Source organism: Mesocricetus auratus, unplaced genomic scaffold (assembly GCF_017639785.1).
Source record: "Mesocricetus auratus isolate SY011 unplaced genomic scaffold, BCM_Maur_2.0 Super-Scaffold_100004, whole genome shotgun sequence".
Classification (NCBI taxonomy): domain Eukaryota; kingdom Metazoa; phylum Chordata; class Mammalia; order Rodentia; family Cricetidae; genus Mesocricetus; species Mesocricetus auratus.
This window is the reverse complement of record NW_024429189.1, coordinates 61,403,469-61,421,211: the sequence shown is the minus strand read 5'-3', so window position 1 is coordinate 61,421,211 and position 17,743 is coordinate 61,403,469. Positions and strand designations below refer to the sequence as shown.

General features: G+C 51.6%; 1 protein-coding gene across 1 annotated transcript in view; it reads right to left on the bottom strand.

Moving 5' to 3' along the window:
- Positions 1–17,454, bottom strand: part of Alx4 (ALX homeobox 4) — a 41,843-nt gene extending 24,389 nt beyond the window's left edge. The window contains exon 1 of the mRNA XM_005064888.4: positions 16,996–17,454. Within this exon, the coding sequence (XP_005064945.1) occupies positions 16,996–17,425 (430 nt within the window). The 5' untranslated portion in view covers positions 17,426–17,454. The remainder of the gene's footprint in view (positions 1–16,995) is intronic.
- Positions 17,455–17,743: the final 289 nt, after the last annotated feature.

Genomic DNA, 17,743 nt, shown 5'->3' with positions numbered 1-17,743 from the left:
GACTCCACCCTATTTTACGGAATCTGTCCTCTGCTGCTGGACCCACACGTCTGCCTGGGAAAGACAGTGGCAGAGTTGAGATAAGAAACTGTGATTTCAATCTCTTTTCACTCATAGTGATTACCTTAAAGCAACTCTAGGAATAAGACAGTCAGAATTATGTCGTAGATGCATCTCCCGGCTTCTGGTAAACACAGCTAAACTGCTCTCCAGAAGTGGGCTTGGGTCCTCAGCCACCTGCTGTGTGTCCTCCCCCTTCAGGGTCAATATAGGCCATTAAAAAAATCATTGCTGTGGTGCGGGCTGGGAGCAAAGTCTTAGCTTCATTTGTATCTTTATTACTAACCTAGAGAAATCTGTTTTCAGTGTTTCTTCCGCTGTAAATGCCTCTGCTGGACTTCCCAGGCTCGGCCAGAGGTCACTCTCCTTCTCTGACCCCAAGGTTGGGCTGAGCTCTTAAACACTAGACTGACTGTAAGCTCTACAGAACAGAATCTGTGATGATAGGTGTGCTCAGGACACGCCCCTACAGTTCATGCCATGAGTGTGGAGTACATGCACCAAACCCCTGGGCTTCTGCTGTCCTAGCTCTGGGTCCCCCACAGGGGCTGGCCTCCCCACCTCAGCATACAATGCCTGTGTGGAGTGGATGCCCCAGGGTGGTAGAAGAGACCTCTCAGGAAGGAGCTCAGAGAAACCAGCCATAAAGCAAGCATGAAGGACCAAGGTGGCCCTGTGGCTGCTTGGGCCTTGACCAAACCTCTGAGCTAACAAAGACTGTTTCTTTGGTTTTACAACTCTGCATGAATCCACAGCAGTAGGGGGGTCAAAAGGCACTGTGGAGGTCCAAGTCCCATGGGTAGCTGGCACTGGGAGCGGTCTATAGGCAGCTGCTAGCTCCCAGGACTGGTTCTGTGTCAAGATTCTAGGTCCAACTCCCAGGGCCAAGACCAAAGCTGCAGTTTCATACACCTGCCACTAAGAGGCACTGTAATTCCAATAAAGTGTTTCTGGACCCGAGGCAAGTGGATTGGGGGCCCCACCCCTTAAACTGGTTTGAAGACTGTTTCCTGGAAACATCTACCAGTTCAGCAGGTATTCAGCCCTACTGTTCGCCTGCCATCTTTATTAGGGACATAGTGATGGGCAAAGCAAGTCCTAGCACTTCCTGGAGCTCCTGCATCTCATAGCTCATTTCACTACTCTCAAAATCCCTGCCGGGCAAATGAGGCACCAGATGAGACCAGTGGAATATCACCAGCATCTAAATGACCGGCCCGAGGCCTCAGTTTTCCCCCACTCCTGCGGAGGTTGTCTCCTTCCCTGCAGACCCTGAGAATCCCTTGGGGCCTAGCTATATTGGCACACAGTAGGTGTGCAGGAATCATTCAGCTCACTTGTGAATGACTGTCTTGTGCCAGAAATTCTCGGTGCACCACCATGTCTTGCTGGTGGATTTCTCTACAGCTCAGAGCTGTCACCCCTGGCCTGTGAGGTCCTCCTGAGGGTTCCCTTTAACAGAGTCAGGTGCCACAGTTCTGCTTCACACAGATATACTCTGGGCCCCCCTTTTTTCATGAGGGAGGCTCTTTCCTGGTTTAGGGGGTGGAGTGGGCTTCTCAGAGTCAAGAAAGGAGAAGGAATTAACACAGAGCATCACAGAAAATAGGAAATAAGCTTTGTACTCTACATGGTCATCAGGCACCCTCTGTCACCTGCTTTGGTGACTCCTTCTTTACAGACACCATGTAAAAATGGCCCATTTTACAGCTTCAGAGATGAGGCCAGAGAAAGCAAGAGGCTTGTTTAAAAGGTGGTCTGCCCTGATTTACTTCCACTGGGCCTTGTTGGGCAGGTGCCTTGTCAGGCAGGTGCCTGGTGGGACGGTTGCCATGGTGAGATGGTTGCCATGGTGAGACAAGGCTAGACATTCAGAGACCAGGGCCAGGATGAAGGAAGGCAGGTTGGGAAGTGCAGGAGGCCAGCCCCTCCCATCTGCCTGGAGGAGGACCTACCATATTACAGCTCCATGTTGACCTGCCTAGGCTGTCCTGTGCATGAGACAGTGTCACTGACCATCAGGGACTACAGTGTTAACTTGTGTCAGCAGGAGGGCATTTGGGATTCCCTAGTACACTCAGCAGCTTTTCTCAAAGTCTGAACCTTTATAAAGACGCAAAGCTTTTTATCAAGAAGTGATGTCTGATGGCCAGTAGGAAGCTGGCCGTCTCCAGGATCCCATCACAGAGGGCACTCCATACTGCTTAGCACAGGGCCTGGGCAAGCCTGTAGTAAGTGGCCTTCCCTGCCACGGCATCCTCAGCCTCCAACACCTCGTCTCCGTGTCACAGCAGAGCCCAAGGCTGATGGCAGCTCCAGAGAACACAGACTTCACTCAGCCCTTTGGGAGCTCATCTCATCCAGTCCTTCAGAGGCCCCAGATAGAAACTGTGCTTCCTTCAGCAGTGACTTTCAGGCCTGTAGGCTGCAGCAAAGGGCATGCCGCTATTGGAGCTGAGAACTAGAAAAAGACTCGAAACCTATCGGGGTTTCCATTTTCTGGGTTGGCAAGATGGCTCAGTGGGCACAGGCGTTTGCTGCCAAGTTTAATGACCTGAGTTCTGTCCTCTGAACCCTACACAGTGAGAGGAGAGAAAAACAACTCCCACATGTTGTCCTGACTGACACACATGTGCCATGGCATGAGTGCCCACACACGTATACACACAAAACACATAAGTAGAAGGGGAGGTGGAGACTGGTGGATACCCGGGCTCTTCGGTTATCCAGCCAAATCCGTAAGTACCCACAGAGAGACCTTGGCTCAAAAATCAAGGTCTCTGACCTCCACATACATGTGCACACACACACACATGCACACAAGGTTATAGCCTGATTGAAGGAACAGACAGGAACCAAGTGCCAGCTAGTTTGTCTCAGGGGATTCTAGGGAAGTGAATAATTGTGTCCTGCCTGGGCACCAGGGTCTACAATAAGGAGGGCTGGCAGCTTCAGGTTGAAAAGGTTAAGGAAATCTTTGAACTGGGGACTAAAAAGCCAACAAAGACTCCAATTAGCCTATAAGCTGCTTTGCTGGAAGTTTCCCAGATCCTGCCAGTAAGAGCCCACCTAGCCCAGTCCTCAAAACCCAAGTTCTGTGTGCTAGCTTGTGTGGCTGGGTACAGTGGGGCTTGAACCCATGTCTTCCCACTTCTAGCTTTGTGGTCTATCTGCTCACTGCCTCTAAACTGTGTGGCCTTGAGTATATCTCCAAATGCCAGTAACTTGATAACCCAGATCCTGTATTTCTCTGCAACATAAGAGAGCCTGCATCCTTGATGCCGCCTCAGGGACACTTGTGACAAAATGGAAGCATTTAAGTCCTGTGCAATCTGAAGGAATGGGAAGGGTCAAGGATAGGACAAGCCCAGGTTTATCCCCTAATTCTGCCATCCTTTATTCCCTCATGCACCCATTCACTCACCCAGCATCTCTGGGCTACCCTAACAAGCTGCAAAAGTTCCAGGGGGCAGGAATGGAAAGCATAATGGCTCCCATCTCAGGAAGGAAGGCTGTCGGAGGTACAGGGTGATAGAATGGGTAAAGCAAGTTCCCTGACCTAAGTGACAGAGTGGATTGCCAGGGCAACCTTGGTCTCCGTGCGGGGATGCCGAGGCGAGGCTGTCGTGTGCTAAAGAGGCCAGCTGGAGGCTCTGCCTAGCTAGTGTCACCAGAGTAGGGATGCTGACTGTCCCCACCAGAAAAACTGCAGAGGCAAAGGATGGAGATTCCCAGGCTATCCCTCCACTCAGTCTCCAAGGGCATCTTTGGGAAAGCAACAGTTGTGTGCCTTAGTTTCCTAGCCTGTGAAGCAAGGCTAAGCAATCTACACCCCAGAAGGCTGTGAGGTGGAAACGAGGCAGCAAGCAGGGATTCGTGTCCCTTGCCACCAGAAACCCCCAGGGCACACAATACAACTCAACCTGGGAGTCCACACAGCTGCAGGAGGGGCGGGAAGACCCCTCAGCTGCAGGACACCCACACCTCCCAGTCCTTTCCGGGTGCCTTCTGAGTCTCTCCAGCCCCAGCTGCCTGGACATGTGTTGACCACAGTCCTCTGTGCTCTGTGGCTCCCAGTGTCCCCTTCAATTAGAGATCACTTCATATCTGTATAGTGGGTCCTCTAACAGGCGAAGCATTCGTGACCACTGTAAATTTTTGAAACTGTCATAAAATCCAGGCATTGAATGTCCATTCCTTTCGTTACATATACTTTGCAACATATGCTCCTGGCAGCTCCCTCCCTTAGATAGGTCCCTTGCCCAGGGCAAGGAAGATACCTTACCAGCCTCCATGGCCTCTCCCTGTCCTGTGTCAGGACTCTGGTGTAGTTGGGTTCCCAGCCTTTGGAGAAGCCTATCAGTGTAGAAAGAGACTGCCTCTCTCACTGGGGCCCAGATTCCTTTGTCCTACGGCAAAAAATCACTGACAAACAGGGGTGGTGAGAGACCTTTTCTCTCTTGGACAGGAAGGAGGAAGTCTTAGCTAAATCCATTGCAAAGCCGTTATTTAACTTTCTGAGGTCTAGAAAAGACCATTGGATATTTGCTTTCAAAGAAACCTCACAAGGGAGATGGTTAAGTGGGTAAAGCCCTTGCTTCACAGGTGTAAGGACCTGAGGTCTGGTCCCCAGAACCCATGGAAACACTGGGTAGACAGGACTGCAGTCTGTGACAGCAGATTTCCCAGGCATGCTAACTAGCTGGACTAGCCGGAACTGGGGAGCTCCAGGTTTGGCAAGAGACCCTGCCTCGATCAACAGAGTGAGGAGTGATTAAGAAGGCACCTGACATCAACTTTGGGCAACACACATGCATATGCAGCTGTACACAGATGTGCACACAAATGTCAACACACATCACACACATGTGTGTGCAAAACATCTGACCTCTGCACAATGCTGTGTGCACGCTCTCACATACACATCATACACAGACACATGTGTGCATACACACACACACACACAAGTGAAATAGGTTTTAGAAATTGTGTGTGCTCTTCCTGCAGACTGTGACTGATCACTTGGGCTGATGCTTAGGCAAGGGAGCCTTTTCTTATGGGGCTCAGTGCCTGGAGCCAGAGGCCTGGTGGACTCACACACTGATGACTGGGCAGGGGACAGTCATGCAAGTGCCTTTTCTGGGAATAAATGTTACACAAGAGATCTGACAGCGTGGAGCCTGAGGTGGCGGGGGAAGGGAGCCGTCACAGGCTTCCTTCCTGGGAATCCTCTTGGCACACATTGGGAAGATTTGGGACATGACATGAGGTGACATCCTTATTAGAGTTCACTGGACCCAGAGACCCCCAAATAGCCAGGATTTTAGGGGGCATCTCTGGAGCCCTGGCTTGTAACTCTACCTCTGCCCTCCCTTATTAACTCTGGTTTCTGGGACACAGATGTGTCCTGGAGATGAATCTCTGTGGCTGTCCAGTCACTGACCTGGAGGCAAGAAGAGAAACAGAGAAACCTGTGTTTTTTCCCGTGTACTCTACTGTTCGGAACTTCACATGGGAAAGCCCTGCTGGGGACAGACAGATGGAATGGACCAATACAAGAGGGGGAAAATCCCAGAGGGAAGCTCTCAGGTGCCCAAGTGAGCAATTCTGAAGCAGGTTCTCAAAACTACTCCATGGAGAAGCAGATGCCTTTTCTTCTGGGATGCCAGGAACCAAGCGCCCACACCCAGATGGAGCTAGTGCCCATCACATGCTGAACCCAAAGACTGCCACAAAATGAATCAAAGACCTGAGTCCAACGGCAACAAAAGGAAATGGGAATTCATGACATAGGTGCCATCAATGGGTGGCAAAGGGGGAGAATGGTAAACCAGACTTTATCAAAACGAAAAGCTTTTATCAAAGGACAGCATCCAGAGAGGCAGAGATGGCCCACGGGAGGAGAGACACTGTGATGCTTGCAAACCATCTTTTGGATAAGAGTTTATTGTCCAAAATACTTAAAGATTCTTCTATGGCTTTGAGTGTGGCTCAGAGGTAGGCCACACACATGGGACACTGGGCTCGATCCCCTACTACCACAAAAAAAATGACAAAAACATTCAAGCCAAAGGATTCAAACCTTGGAGAAGGATCTGGAGTAGGCACTGAAGTGCAGATGGCTAACAACGTGTATGGACAGCCAGGCACCAAAGTGCAAATTTAAATGAGAGCAGGGAAAATTCAGAGACAGAAAGCAGAGTGGAGGCTACCCAGGGCCAGAGGAAAGAGGATGTAGGCTTTTATTTAACAGGTATAGATCCTGTCTAAAATGATGGGAAAGTTCTGGAAATAGAGAAGACATTATTCAACATTTTCCATTTATTTAATGCCACTAAGCTGTACACCTCAGAGGTTAAAATAATTAACTTTTATGTTACATATAGCTGTGTGTGTGTGTGCGTGCATTCATGCATATGTGTGTATGTGTGTGTGAGAGAGAGATAGAAAGAGAGAGAATGTGAGAAAGGATTTTTTTACTGTAGTTCAGACTGTCCTGGAACTCACTAGGTAGCTCAGGCTGGCTTGAGACTTACCTAGCTGGGATCTGTAAAGAAAGGGCAGGTTTCCTACTGCACAGTCCTGGGATGGAACTTGGGTAGGTCCCTGATGTAGCTCGAGTTAGCCTCATCCTTGTAGCAAACTTCATGCCTCAGTCTTTCACATGCTGGGATTACAGGCTTCAGTCACCACACTCGGACTCATGCCATGTATGTGCATGCTACCACCATCAAGAAAACAAATGAACAAACACCAACTCCCTGATGGTTGAGGCTTTTGAAATTGTTTATAAAAGTCACACCAAGCAACACTAATATTCATCAGGGGGCTTGCCTTCACAGCTCCCTCAGCAATCTCCAGGGGGGCCCTCTAAACCCTAAGCCTTAGCAGAAAATGAAAGTCCTCACAGCTGGCCCCTGCCAGTCCTAGGACCCCAGTCCCCTGCAGTCATCCTGGCCACATTCAGCGACCTTTGCTAACTCAGACCCTTGATTCAGGCAGTTTCCTGATGACAGAGGGCCGTTTCCTGCTCCTTCTGCTGACTGGTTCCAAATGAGCCTCTGAGATCCACTTCAGATGTCCTTAGGAAGCCCCAGGACCACTGCCACCTCTCTGGGATTCCTCATGTGGCTATGAGGACGGGAATCCGCTCACTCACAGCCAGATGCTGGAATGTGCCTGGCCAGGGTGCTGTACACAGGATCTGTTGATGGGGAGAAACCTACCCAGGGCACTGGCCAAAGCCTCGAATGAACCTGTTCCATCTTTAGTGAGGGAGAAGGAAGGCCTGCCCCGTGCTCTCTCCATATTCTCCCTCAAGTACCTATAGTCTGGAATAGTGGAAGCCACCCTGAGTGCTGCCATTCCCAGGCTAGGTGTGTGTATGAGAGAGAGAGAGAGAGAGAGAGAGAGAGAGAGAGAGAGAGAGAGAGAGAGAGAGAGAGAGAGAGTGTGTGTGTATGTGTGTAGGTGTGTGTGTGTATATGAGTGTGTGTGAGTGTGTATATGAGTGTGTGTGTGTAGGCCATGCTCACACAAATGCTGGGGGCCACAGGGAACAAAAGTAATGGTGTTGGGAGACCCAAGCCCAATCCAGGTGCTGAGTGGGTGGGAACAGAGAGCAATGTCCCTTGCTGGGGGAGTCTCAGAATCTCAAAGAGGAGAGAGGAATAGATAGGGAGGATCATCTGGGCTCTGAGTGGCCCTACAGAGCTGACTGCAGGCAAGGGAGGGGGTACACCCACCTGATTAGGGCCAGCCCTGGCAGCCATGGCAGCTGGACACCAGGCCTGTGGCCTTGGAGGTGAGCCTAAAGGGGAACAGTTAGGGATACAGGGAACTCCTCCAAACTGCCACAATTCTGCAAAACAAATGGCTTGTCTACCCAAGACCTCCCTGCTCCTGAACCACAGCTCCTTGTAGAGTGAAATCATTTTCCACAAGGATAAAAGAAGTCCACATATCTGGCTGCCACCCCACCTCCACGGAGGAAGGAAAGAGGAGGGGAAAGTCACAGTGTTCACACCCTATATCACTCGCTTATCAGCAAACACTGATTGAGCATCTACTGTGTATCCCAGGCTGTTTTCGGGTCTGGAGAAATAATCTGAAATAGTGTAGGCAAGGCCTCACATGTTCCAGATCTCCTGGAGGAAAGGCACTTCCCCACTGCTCAGTTCTCCTGGTAACTTCTCAGTTCTTCCATCTTGACCAGCACTCCGGTTTTAGGTACCCATGTCATGCTGTTCTCACCAGGCACAGGTGAAGAAGCTATGCCTGAAGTTCTGCTCAGGCTGGAACACTACCCTACGAGGTGCCAAAACCTTGATCTGGCATCCCCAGACATGATATGAAGACCTCCTTGTGAGCCATGTTTAAAATGTACCCCATCATTCATTCCCATGCCACCTGGGAGAGAGAGATTCTAGAAAAGGTTGTATTGTAGGTTCTTAGTCTTGAAGCTGCCAGGAACTTGTTAGTTCCTTCCTATCTGCTCCAGCCTACACATTGGCTACCGGGCCTCTGGTGAGTCTGATGATCTCACAGCTTCACAAATGGGTTGTGATGAAATAGAACACAAGAGCACTCAGTGTGTTGCCTGGAACACTGATTTGCCCTATGTTACAGCAGCTACAGAAGCTTCCCTTTGTGTCAAAAACCAATCCTGCAGGAGGAAAAATGAAGGAAAGGGCCAGACAAAGCTTGCTAAACTATAAACTCCCCCCACCCCCGCAGTAGGTGGCCAGACCTTCCCCTGAGCACAATGCAGTGGTCAGAGAGGTAGGCCTTTGAGTTCTCTAAAGGTTTCTTGGCCCCAGAACCTGGACCAAGTCTTCCAAAACCATCGGATTTCAAAAAGGGATTTCAGTTGTGGGGTCCTGTGTCACCGAGGCATGTAAATGCTTGTCTTGGCTGTCACAAGACTGAGTCCCTTCTTCTTCTTCTTCTTCTTCTTCTTTTTTTTTTTTTTTTTTTTTTTTTTTTTGGTTTTTCCTGACAGGGTTTCTCTGTATTGTTTTGGAGGCTGTAGACCAGGCTGGCCTCAAACTCACAGAGATCCACCTGCCTCTGCCTCCCAAATGCTGGGATTAAAGGCGTGTGCCACCAACACCCAGCTGACTGAGTGAGTCCCTTCTTAAAGACAACCATCAGGACTCACTGGTCCCTACTCAATGCTCAGTTGTCAGCTGAATATGAGGTGGCTGAATGGTGGGGCCTGAGAGAGGGCAAGGAAGACTTCTGGACAACAGGGAGGCCCCCATATCCTGGAGGACCTCAAAGCCTCCATTCCTACCCTAAAATCTGATCAGAGTCCGGAGTGGTGTAGTGCTTGCCTAGCATGCATGAGACCTGAGTTTGATCTCCAACACAGCAATAATAAACAAATGATAATAAACAAAATGTCCTCATCATTACCTGCAATACTCTAGTACCCTCAAAAAGGTGGGCAATGGGCAAGGCTGAGAGCTCAGCAATGCAGGATCTATCTACACTGGGGGTCACGCTCCATATTCACACATCCTCCACTCCTTCCCTCTTAGTCAGCAAGTCCCAAATAGCCACACCCAACAAATGAAGTCACTAAGTGACACCAGAGAGTAAGTAGGCACTGTGCTAAAGGTTACAGTCAATTCCATTGAAATGCCAGCACCTGTGCCTAGATCTCTTGATCTGCATAGAGGGGAAGGAAGGGAGTTGACAAGGGATGGAGCCCAGGTAGGGAGGGGTGGTGGTTTCTGACTAGCACTCCACACACGGGCATCCTTCCCCTTGCAGTCTGTAAGCCAGCCCAATGGAGGCTTCCCCAGACCAGAACTGGAGCCAGGGAAGGGGAACTAGAAGTTGCTTGTCTGCCTCTGGACCTGAAAGCAGAGGCAGGTTCAGCACTTTTCAGGCCTCCCAGGGCCTGGCTTGGTGACAGACAGTTTGGTGAGCCACAAATAAGTGGAATCAGGCATCCTAGGCCCCAGTCTGTAAAACAGGACATTGGGCCAGCAGAGGACTGCCATTTCTTCCAACATAGGGCAGGACTGTGTAGGGATATCAGGACCCACTTAAGTCTGTGTTGGAGGGCAATGCTTTCTGGGCATCACCGAAGTCTCTAGCACTGGGTAGGCAGTCATGTAAGAGAGGGAGAAGTGGGTCCTTGACCTCAGGGTACCCATGCAAAGTGTCTTCCGTACCTCCATACAAGAAGAGCAGATGATCCAGCCAGATCCTGCTACCTCTCCACTCAATGGTAAGAGGAGTTCCTGCCCTCCCTACAACCTGGGCTTGGGGACCCCTTATCTCCTGCAGTCCTACTCTTCTACTAAAGGTGGTCTGAAAACTACATCAGGATGGTGCCAGGAGAGCTTGCTACACAGGGCAAAATGGACATCCCAGTACCTAGAGATGGGGACAAGTCTCACTGCATTGCAGGTGGGCTGGATGAACCTATTCTGGGACACCGGGCTTGCTGGAGACCTGCCACCTGGAGACTGCTAGTCTGTGAGTCAGCCTCAGGGAAGCTGCAATAGGCAGCCAGAAGGAGGGAGGCTTGGAGCCAGAGACACACAGACGCTTAGCCTCCCTCGGGCACAACCCTCTGAAGGAGAGGCTTGGTTGTACATGGGCTAGGAGGAGCTTTCAGAGCCACACACAGGCGCTCTTGCACACATGCAAGTATGTAGGTTACCATGCTGGGGTAGCAAATGGTAACGAGTCATGTACATTTTTCATACAGGAGTGCACAAAAATTAATACACACAATTATATTCTGACTCACTCAAAAGGAGGAAGAGGGCAGAGTAACTATAGGTTGCATGCATGCCAGCTCACATTCACATACACGGGGGGGGGGGGGGTCCTGGCATGTTTTTCACAGATGCACCCAATCTTTTGAATGAAACACCAATTCTTCATTCATCCTTGCAGCCAGGCTCTGGGATATACACCAGAAAGGATTAGACTCCAGCCACAGAAGGCCCACATTCTCTTGGTTCACCAAGCCATTATTGCTCGTGGTAGGCAATTGGAAAGTACAGAGACAGGGTACGCAAATGGAACATCAGATCAGGGAGATGATGGAATTAATGCATCCTTGGCTCAAGTCCCGTGCCATGTGAGCACCAAAGAACAGCAGCTTACCGGTCCTCATATTTAAACCCCACCCCACCTGCCAGGACACAGCATGGTCTGTGTTCCGGAACTGTGCATCATTCAGGACCGATTTCTGCTTCCAGGGAAGACTTTTCTGCCCGCGTTATCTAAATGGACCCCTCCTAGACAAAGCTGTGTGGGAGTGAGAGAGCAGAGGAGGGGGATCCCGCCTAGCACCCTCGCAGACCCTCGCAGACAGGAGAAGTCAGAAGCTGAGAGGACTTCCTCTAAGGCCATGCAGTGAATAGAGACCTCGGAGATCGGTTGGCTCAGGGACTCAAACCCTCCACGAACTCCTGTCTTTTCTGGATCATGCTCTCTCTCGGTAGCCTAGGGTCGTGGCGGGTCCAGTCTTCTAGAAAGCGCGTAGACTTAAGGTTCAGGACGAGAATTTTCCCTCACTCCCCCCCCCCCCAAGAGAATCCGCTTTAAAGAATTCAATGTGCTGTGCGCGCATGCGGCTTCCCTCTCTATTCTGAACGCGGCACCAGTAACGGGACCTTAGATATTAACTCTGAGGTCCCTAAGCGCAAGCAAGGGAAGGTAGGCACACTGACAGACAGTGGCACTGCTCACCCTCAAGGTACCTCACGGTGATTCCTCATCTCCAAGAGTACCTAGCGTGCGATTCCACCGCTGCTGCCTCTCAAAGTAGAAATCGAAGTTGAGGCTTACGGGGTTACCACCCCGCTGCCACTTGCTCCTCTGAGTAACCTTTTACAAATGTCTGAGCCCGACTTTAACTTCTTTCGCCCTCCCGCTCTTTCTCTTCCTTGGTGCTGGAGGTTGCGAGTGGGTGGCATGAAGAAAACAGTCTTTCCTTCGGGTAACGAATGTGCCGGGGACAGAGAGTAAGAATTTAATGCGGCTGGAGTACCTGAAACACCATCCTACAGGCACAGGGGACATCTGAGCTGTTGCTAGCCTTTCTGGGGCTTCCTGTTTCCCGTGGCTAAATGGCTGCCGCCCCAGGCTACTCCACACCTCTACAAGATTAAAACAGAAGCACCTTTAATGGCGATACGATACTCATCACACAATTATAGCAGAGAAGTGCCGTCCCTGAGGGCCATTGATAACTGGTCTCAAGAGTGGTTGGAACCGCTTACTGACTAGTGGGTACCTGGTCCTTCTTCCAAGAGGCCCTGTTTCTAAGGAGGACCAACTCCCACTTGCTCAGTGTTGCTGAGCTGGTGGCTCCTAGCTAGTGCTTAAACACAGGTTGCCATTGGCTTCCACTGTGAATTCGTTGCAGGGAATCGTCACCTAGCTGTAGCCGGGATGTCCAAGCACTGGTGTGGTTTACCGGTCTGATGACCATCCTTTAACTCCTCAGTGAGGGGAACTGCACTATCTCAAACTATTCTTAGAGAGGCCGCGGTTGTCAGTGAACACGCAACACTCACAAGACCGAATGAGCAGTCACTGCCCCACCCAGACCTGTGACTGTGCTTAGGCTCTGCAGCTTCCGAAGCACAGAAGCTCCAGGACTGAGGACGCTGGAGCACCAGGGGCCCAAGATCTCCTTTCCCAGAATTTTCTTTTCTTCCTAAGTACTTACTCTCCACTGGAGCGCAACCTCCGAATGCTGCCTCCTAAGCGGCGAAGCAGAAGCCACGGAAGGCTCAAGGCAGTTAGCTTTCCTGTCCTGTCCCTGCCTGCTGCCTCGGCACCCCGAGGTCCAAGGGGTCAGTAGACAAGCCCCAACCCGGGTCTTACGCACAGGACGAACGACGCCAACCTCTCCTCCCTCCCAGTTGCTACAGAGGTTTTTCCATTTCGTTTTTTCAGCCTTCTACAGAATCAATTCCTCGCGCTGCGCTGTGCGCAGCTTCCAGAAGAAACCCGCCCACGGAAATGAATAAAGGCACTTTCCAGAAAAAGTCTATTTGCCACTGGAAACCAAAGCCCTCTGGGAACATTAGAAATATTTAATACAGGGTGTTATACTTCGTTTTCCTCTGCGTCTGAAACTTTAGGGGCAATGGGAGACTTTGATGACTCCAGGAGATCCTGAGAAAGGTTCTAGGCTAAGCTGTTTGTAGCCTCGTGTTAGAATCAGGGCTGCACAAAAGTCCCAGAGCGGAGCATTAAGGTCATCCTTGACATATTGCCATGAAAAACAAGATGGGGTCCCCGGTGCTTCGAATTCTTTCCTGAAATTTTCTTAATTCACAAAAAAGGTTTTTTCCCTCAAAACTTTGGGTGTGCATTTTCAGCACATATAAGACCATGACTTGAGCAAGTTCTTAACCATTTTCCCGACTTTTCCATTTAAGACTTTGAACCCCACTATGTGTAAATTAAAGAAAAATGTATTCCAAATCCATTGATTTCAAAAGAATATTAGACTTTTAATACAAGCCTTCTGTTTCTCTAGTTAAGAAAGTGTCTTTGGGGCTGGATGGTTGGAGCAGGCTGGGGGCTATGGAAATGAATAAAGTAAAAAATTAAAAAATCATTCTTTCCCAATCTTTCCTCTAAAACTGGCTGGGCATCTCTGCCTTCACCAAGAGACTTAACCCTCTCAGAATGGCTTGGGGACTACTTAAGGCTGCTCTCCCAGACCCTTATGTACTCATTTTCCACGTTTTGGGCAGGAGGATTTACAAAAGGTCCTTGACTAAATCAAGTAAGAGTCATATTGTGTGGATTGTGTCTGTACTGGGGAAAAGGAGGTAGAAACATCCTCCAGAGTTTAACATTTCATCTAATTCAAAAAATCAGAACATGCTCGGCGCCACTGGGGCTCGAGGCCGGAGTGCCCAGAGATCTGGGCGCCGAGGGAGCTGCATTCCGGATGGGCTGTGGAAGTCCCTAATTGCTCTCAACGAAAACCTGAGTACACCGAATCGAAAGCGAAAGAGGAGGTGGCAGGGCCTTTGCCACCCTCGGAAGTACCCGGCAAGGCTGCGCGAGGCTGCACGAGGGAGCGGCAGTGGCGAGGTTGCCGAGCACAGCAGTGCCGGTCTCCACTCTGGTGAGCGGCTCTAGCCCGCCCGACCTCCCTGGCCGAAGGACCGCAGGGAGCCTGATGGGGTCTAGATCACAGTGGGCGAGGGCTCCTCCGTGGGGCCCTTTCATTAAAAAAAAAATCGAATGGTCCTGCGTTCGCAGGAGAATGAAGTGTCACCCTCAGCTTTACCCTTTTAGAAAAGATGAGGAAACCGCGTCCCAGAACCCTGTTAGAATGCCTGTAGCCACAAGGGGATCTCCCTCACCTCCCGTTCAGGAGTCTCTATAGACTCGGGCCTGCACTCTCTCGGCTCGGCTTTAGTGCAACGTCCAGGCCTACCCCTTCCTCCCGAGGGACCTCAAAGTAAGTACTACCGAGGCAGAGATCTCAGAGGCTCCCCTCCACTCGAAACTACTTTGGGGTCTGGACTCCTATAGCCGGCAGAAGTTGTAAATACTGATCCGCCTGGGTTGAGGATCCAGAGCCACCAAGGCAAGGCCTATTCCCAAACCCATCTCTGCCTCGGCGGTTTGCCAAGTTCATGAGAATATCTCGGGATTTTTAGAACGCTGTTTGAGAATTGCTGTCAGTATGCGCCTTGGTTTCCCCGCTTGCTGGCAGATTAGAGTCCCTGCTCCCCTTCCGAAAAGGCTGGACCCTTCTGCTTCTCAGTGTCTCATCCTGTGTGGATCTGAAATCTCCTTTGGGACAGAGGGCCCTTTCTCTGAGAGGGGACAGGGGCAGTGATTTGGCCCTTCCCTGGTTGTTTCCTGGAGGACTGCCTCTATTTCAGACAGTGATACAGCCTGGTCTTGGCAGTTTCCAGCTGCCTTTCCTCGCAGCCTGCCCTTTATGACTTTGTCCCAGCAAGGGCAGGAGCTTGCCTTGTCCTCAGAATTGGGGGATCCCAGCAGTATTGAAATGTTTAGGAGGAGGAGGGGGGACAGCATTTATGTCCTCTTCTTTACTGCCCTGGTATCAATGAGGAAATAAGAATTTAGTAGAGTTACTCACTCTGGGGTCACTCTGCGGGTTAAGAGCAGTTCCAGGTCAAGTGGCTGCTCCTTTCCTTGGCCATAACGGCTAATGGCCAGTCAGTCCTGGAAATCCCAATAGGACAGGCAGAGGCCTAACCTCTTTCTTTACCCTAGGGGCTTAAGGGCGGCTTTCTCACCAGGAGCTTGAGAGCAGCTAGATTCTCCCAGCCTAATATCTCGGCCTCCTCGGAGGCTGCACTGATGGATGTCTTTAAACTATGAGAATGCAGTGTAGTGTGTGTGTGTGGGGGGTGGAATCACTGACTCCCCCTGGCTTTGTGCAGTGCACTTCTGAGAATCCCTGAGTCTGCCCTCTGCTCTCACCTGGTAGTCACAAGAGACAGGGTCTGTGTTCTGGAGCCGGGCATGGGAAGAGCACCTCGGTGGTTCCTGGTGTCATTCCAGTGAAAGGTGGAGAGGAAATGTGGCAGAAGTAGGGAAGGGCACCAGATTTTTCTAGATCTGCTTTAAGCCCCGTCCTGTCAGTTTGAGAGTTTGTAGCTTTTTTGAAGGTACCTGCGAGTATGCATTTGATATGTGACCACGCTGGCCAATAAAGTGTGTGTGTGTGTGTGTGTGTGTGTGTGTGTGTGTAATTCACGTTTAGATACTTAGGTGGTTATTCCACAGTCCCCCCAAATGATTGCTTCAGTCCTGTCTGTGATTGAGCTAAAAATGAGGGAGTGTGTATGCAAACTAAAAGCTTGGCCCGTATTCCTGAGATTATTCTGTCCACCAAGACCTCCACCAGGTCTCCTGCCCGTGCCAGGTTTAGTGCCTCCCTATAGCTTCTCTATAGCCAGAATCATTGCTGTCAAGAACCAGCCCATCACTAGGGCCCAGCCTAAAGACAAAGGCCCGGGGTGAAGGTCCTTTCTTCCTGCTTTGAGTTCGGGGCTCCCTAACTCCGATGCTATGGTAAAAGAGAAAGTTTAGGAGTTGGGACGGCTTTGGTTTTCTTTTTTGATCAGCTGCCGTGTCCTCAATGGTAGCTGAGCGCCGAAACTCAGGCCTGAACCCTGCAGCCATGTTCAAGGGGGCTTGGAGGTCATTTAGGCCATCTCGATCAGGTTCCTTGTAGGCCCAAATCAGGACCCGGATTCTTCCTTCTTCCCGTAGTCCTGTGCTGGCTGTATCTCAGAATTACTGCTTTCACACCCAGTGGGTCATAAACCGTGATTTTTCGATGCCAGCTACTTTCCGACATCTCAGGGACCGCGGGCCGCGGTCCCCTAAGCGATGCGCACTCAGGACTTAGGTTTTCTGATGCACCAGGTTCTCCAGACCCAGACCCGCAAGCGACGCGGTGCTGTGGCTTCCAGCAAAGGCTCTGGGAGCTGCGCTCAAGACTTCTCCGCGCGCTCGGCACCTGTGGCTTCTTACCTGCGGCGCTGTGCGCGGAGGCTGCCAGCGGCTGGGAAGCACGGCCTCAACGGCTCGGCTCGGGAGCCGCGCGCCGAACGCAGCGGGAGAAGCTTCTAGCAGTCTCCCGCCGGGAACCCGGACGAAGCACCCGCTTCAAATCCGGCCCCGCAGGACAGCTCTATGCACGCGAGTCGTTTGAAAGAACAGAGGAGAAACCCGAGAAGCGACTCCAGAGCGGGTGGAAAAGTCACAGCGCTCGAGCCCGGGCCAGGGCTGGAGACGCAGCAGGATGCATGGACACCCTCGAAGCGCTCCGGGCAGAACCGGAGTTCCTCCATCCTCCACCTCCAGCCTCCCTCCAGCCCAGTGGGTTTGGGGATAGCGAAGCCGCGAACCCCAGGGTCCCCGGGCCCGGTGCCCCGCACGTGCACTCACCGTAGCAGGGGACCTGCAAGGCCGCGTTGTGGCTACCGCTGCCTTCCTGAAGCTTGAGGCTGCCTTCCGGGGGTGTTTTGCAGGCGCCCCGCTGCAAGTAGAGGTGCGCTGGCGGCGCGGGCGGAGCCGGAGGTGGCTGCGGGGTGGGTGGCTGAGGCTGGAACTTGTTAAAGGAACCCCGCGCCCCAGCGCTGTTCTCCAGCGGTGCCGCCAAGTCCTGCTGTCCCGTTCCGTAGCGGGCCCGGTTCTTGGCGTCCCCGAATCCCTGTCCTTTGGCAGCGGCAGACAGAAAAGTTGTCCCGAACTTGTCGCCTCCTGGGAACCCCCTAAAAGGCGACGAACCTTCCCGGCTCTGTGACACCGGACTGTAGTAGGCGTCCATGGCAGCAGCCGGCGACTCGCAGTAAGAGACGCAAGTCTCAGCGTTCATGCCTGGCCTGCGCGGGCGACGGGCGGGGGCGCCGGCGAGGGCGCGAGGACGCCACCGCGCGCCTTGGCTGGGAGTTGGGGAGGCGAGGAGGCGGTGGCAGTGCTCCGCGCCCGGCCTGCTGGCTGCCTCTCTCCTCCCTCCTCTCTCTCTCTCTCTCTCTCTCTCTCTCTCTCTCTCTCTCTCTCTCTCTCTCTCTCTCTCTCTCTCTCTCTCTCTCTCTCTCTCTCTCTCTCTCTCTCTCTCTCTCTCTCTCTCTCTGTCTTTCTCTCTCTCTCTCTCTCTCTCTCTCTCTCTCTCTCTCTCTCTCTCTCTCTCTCT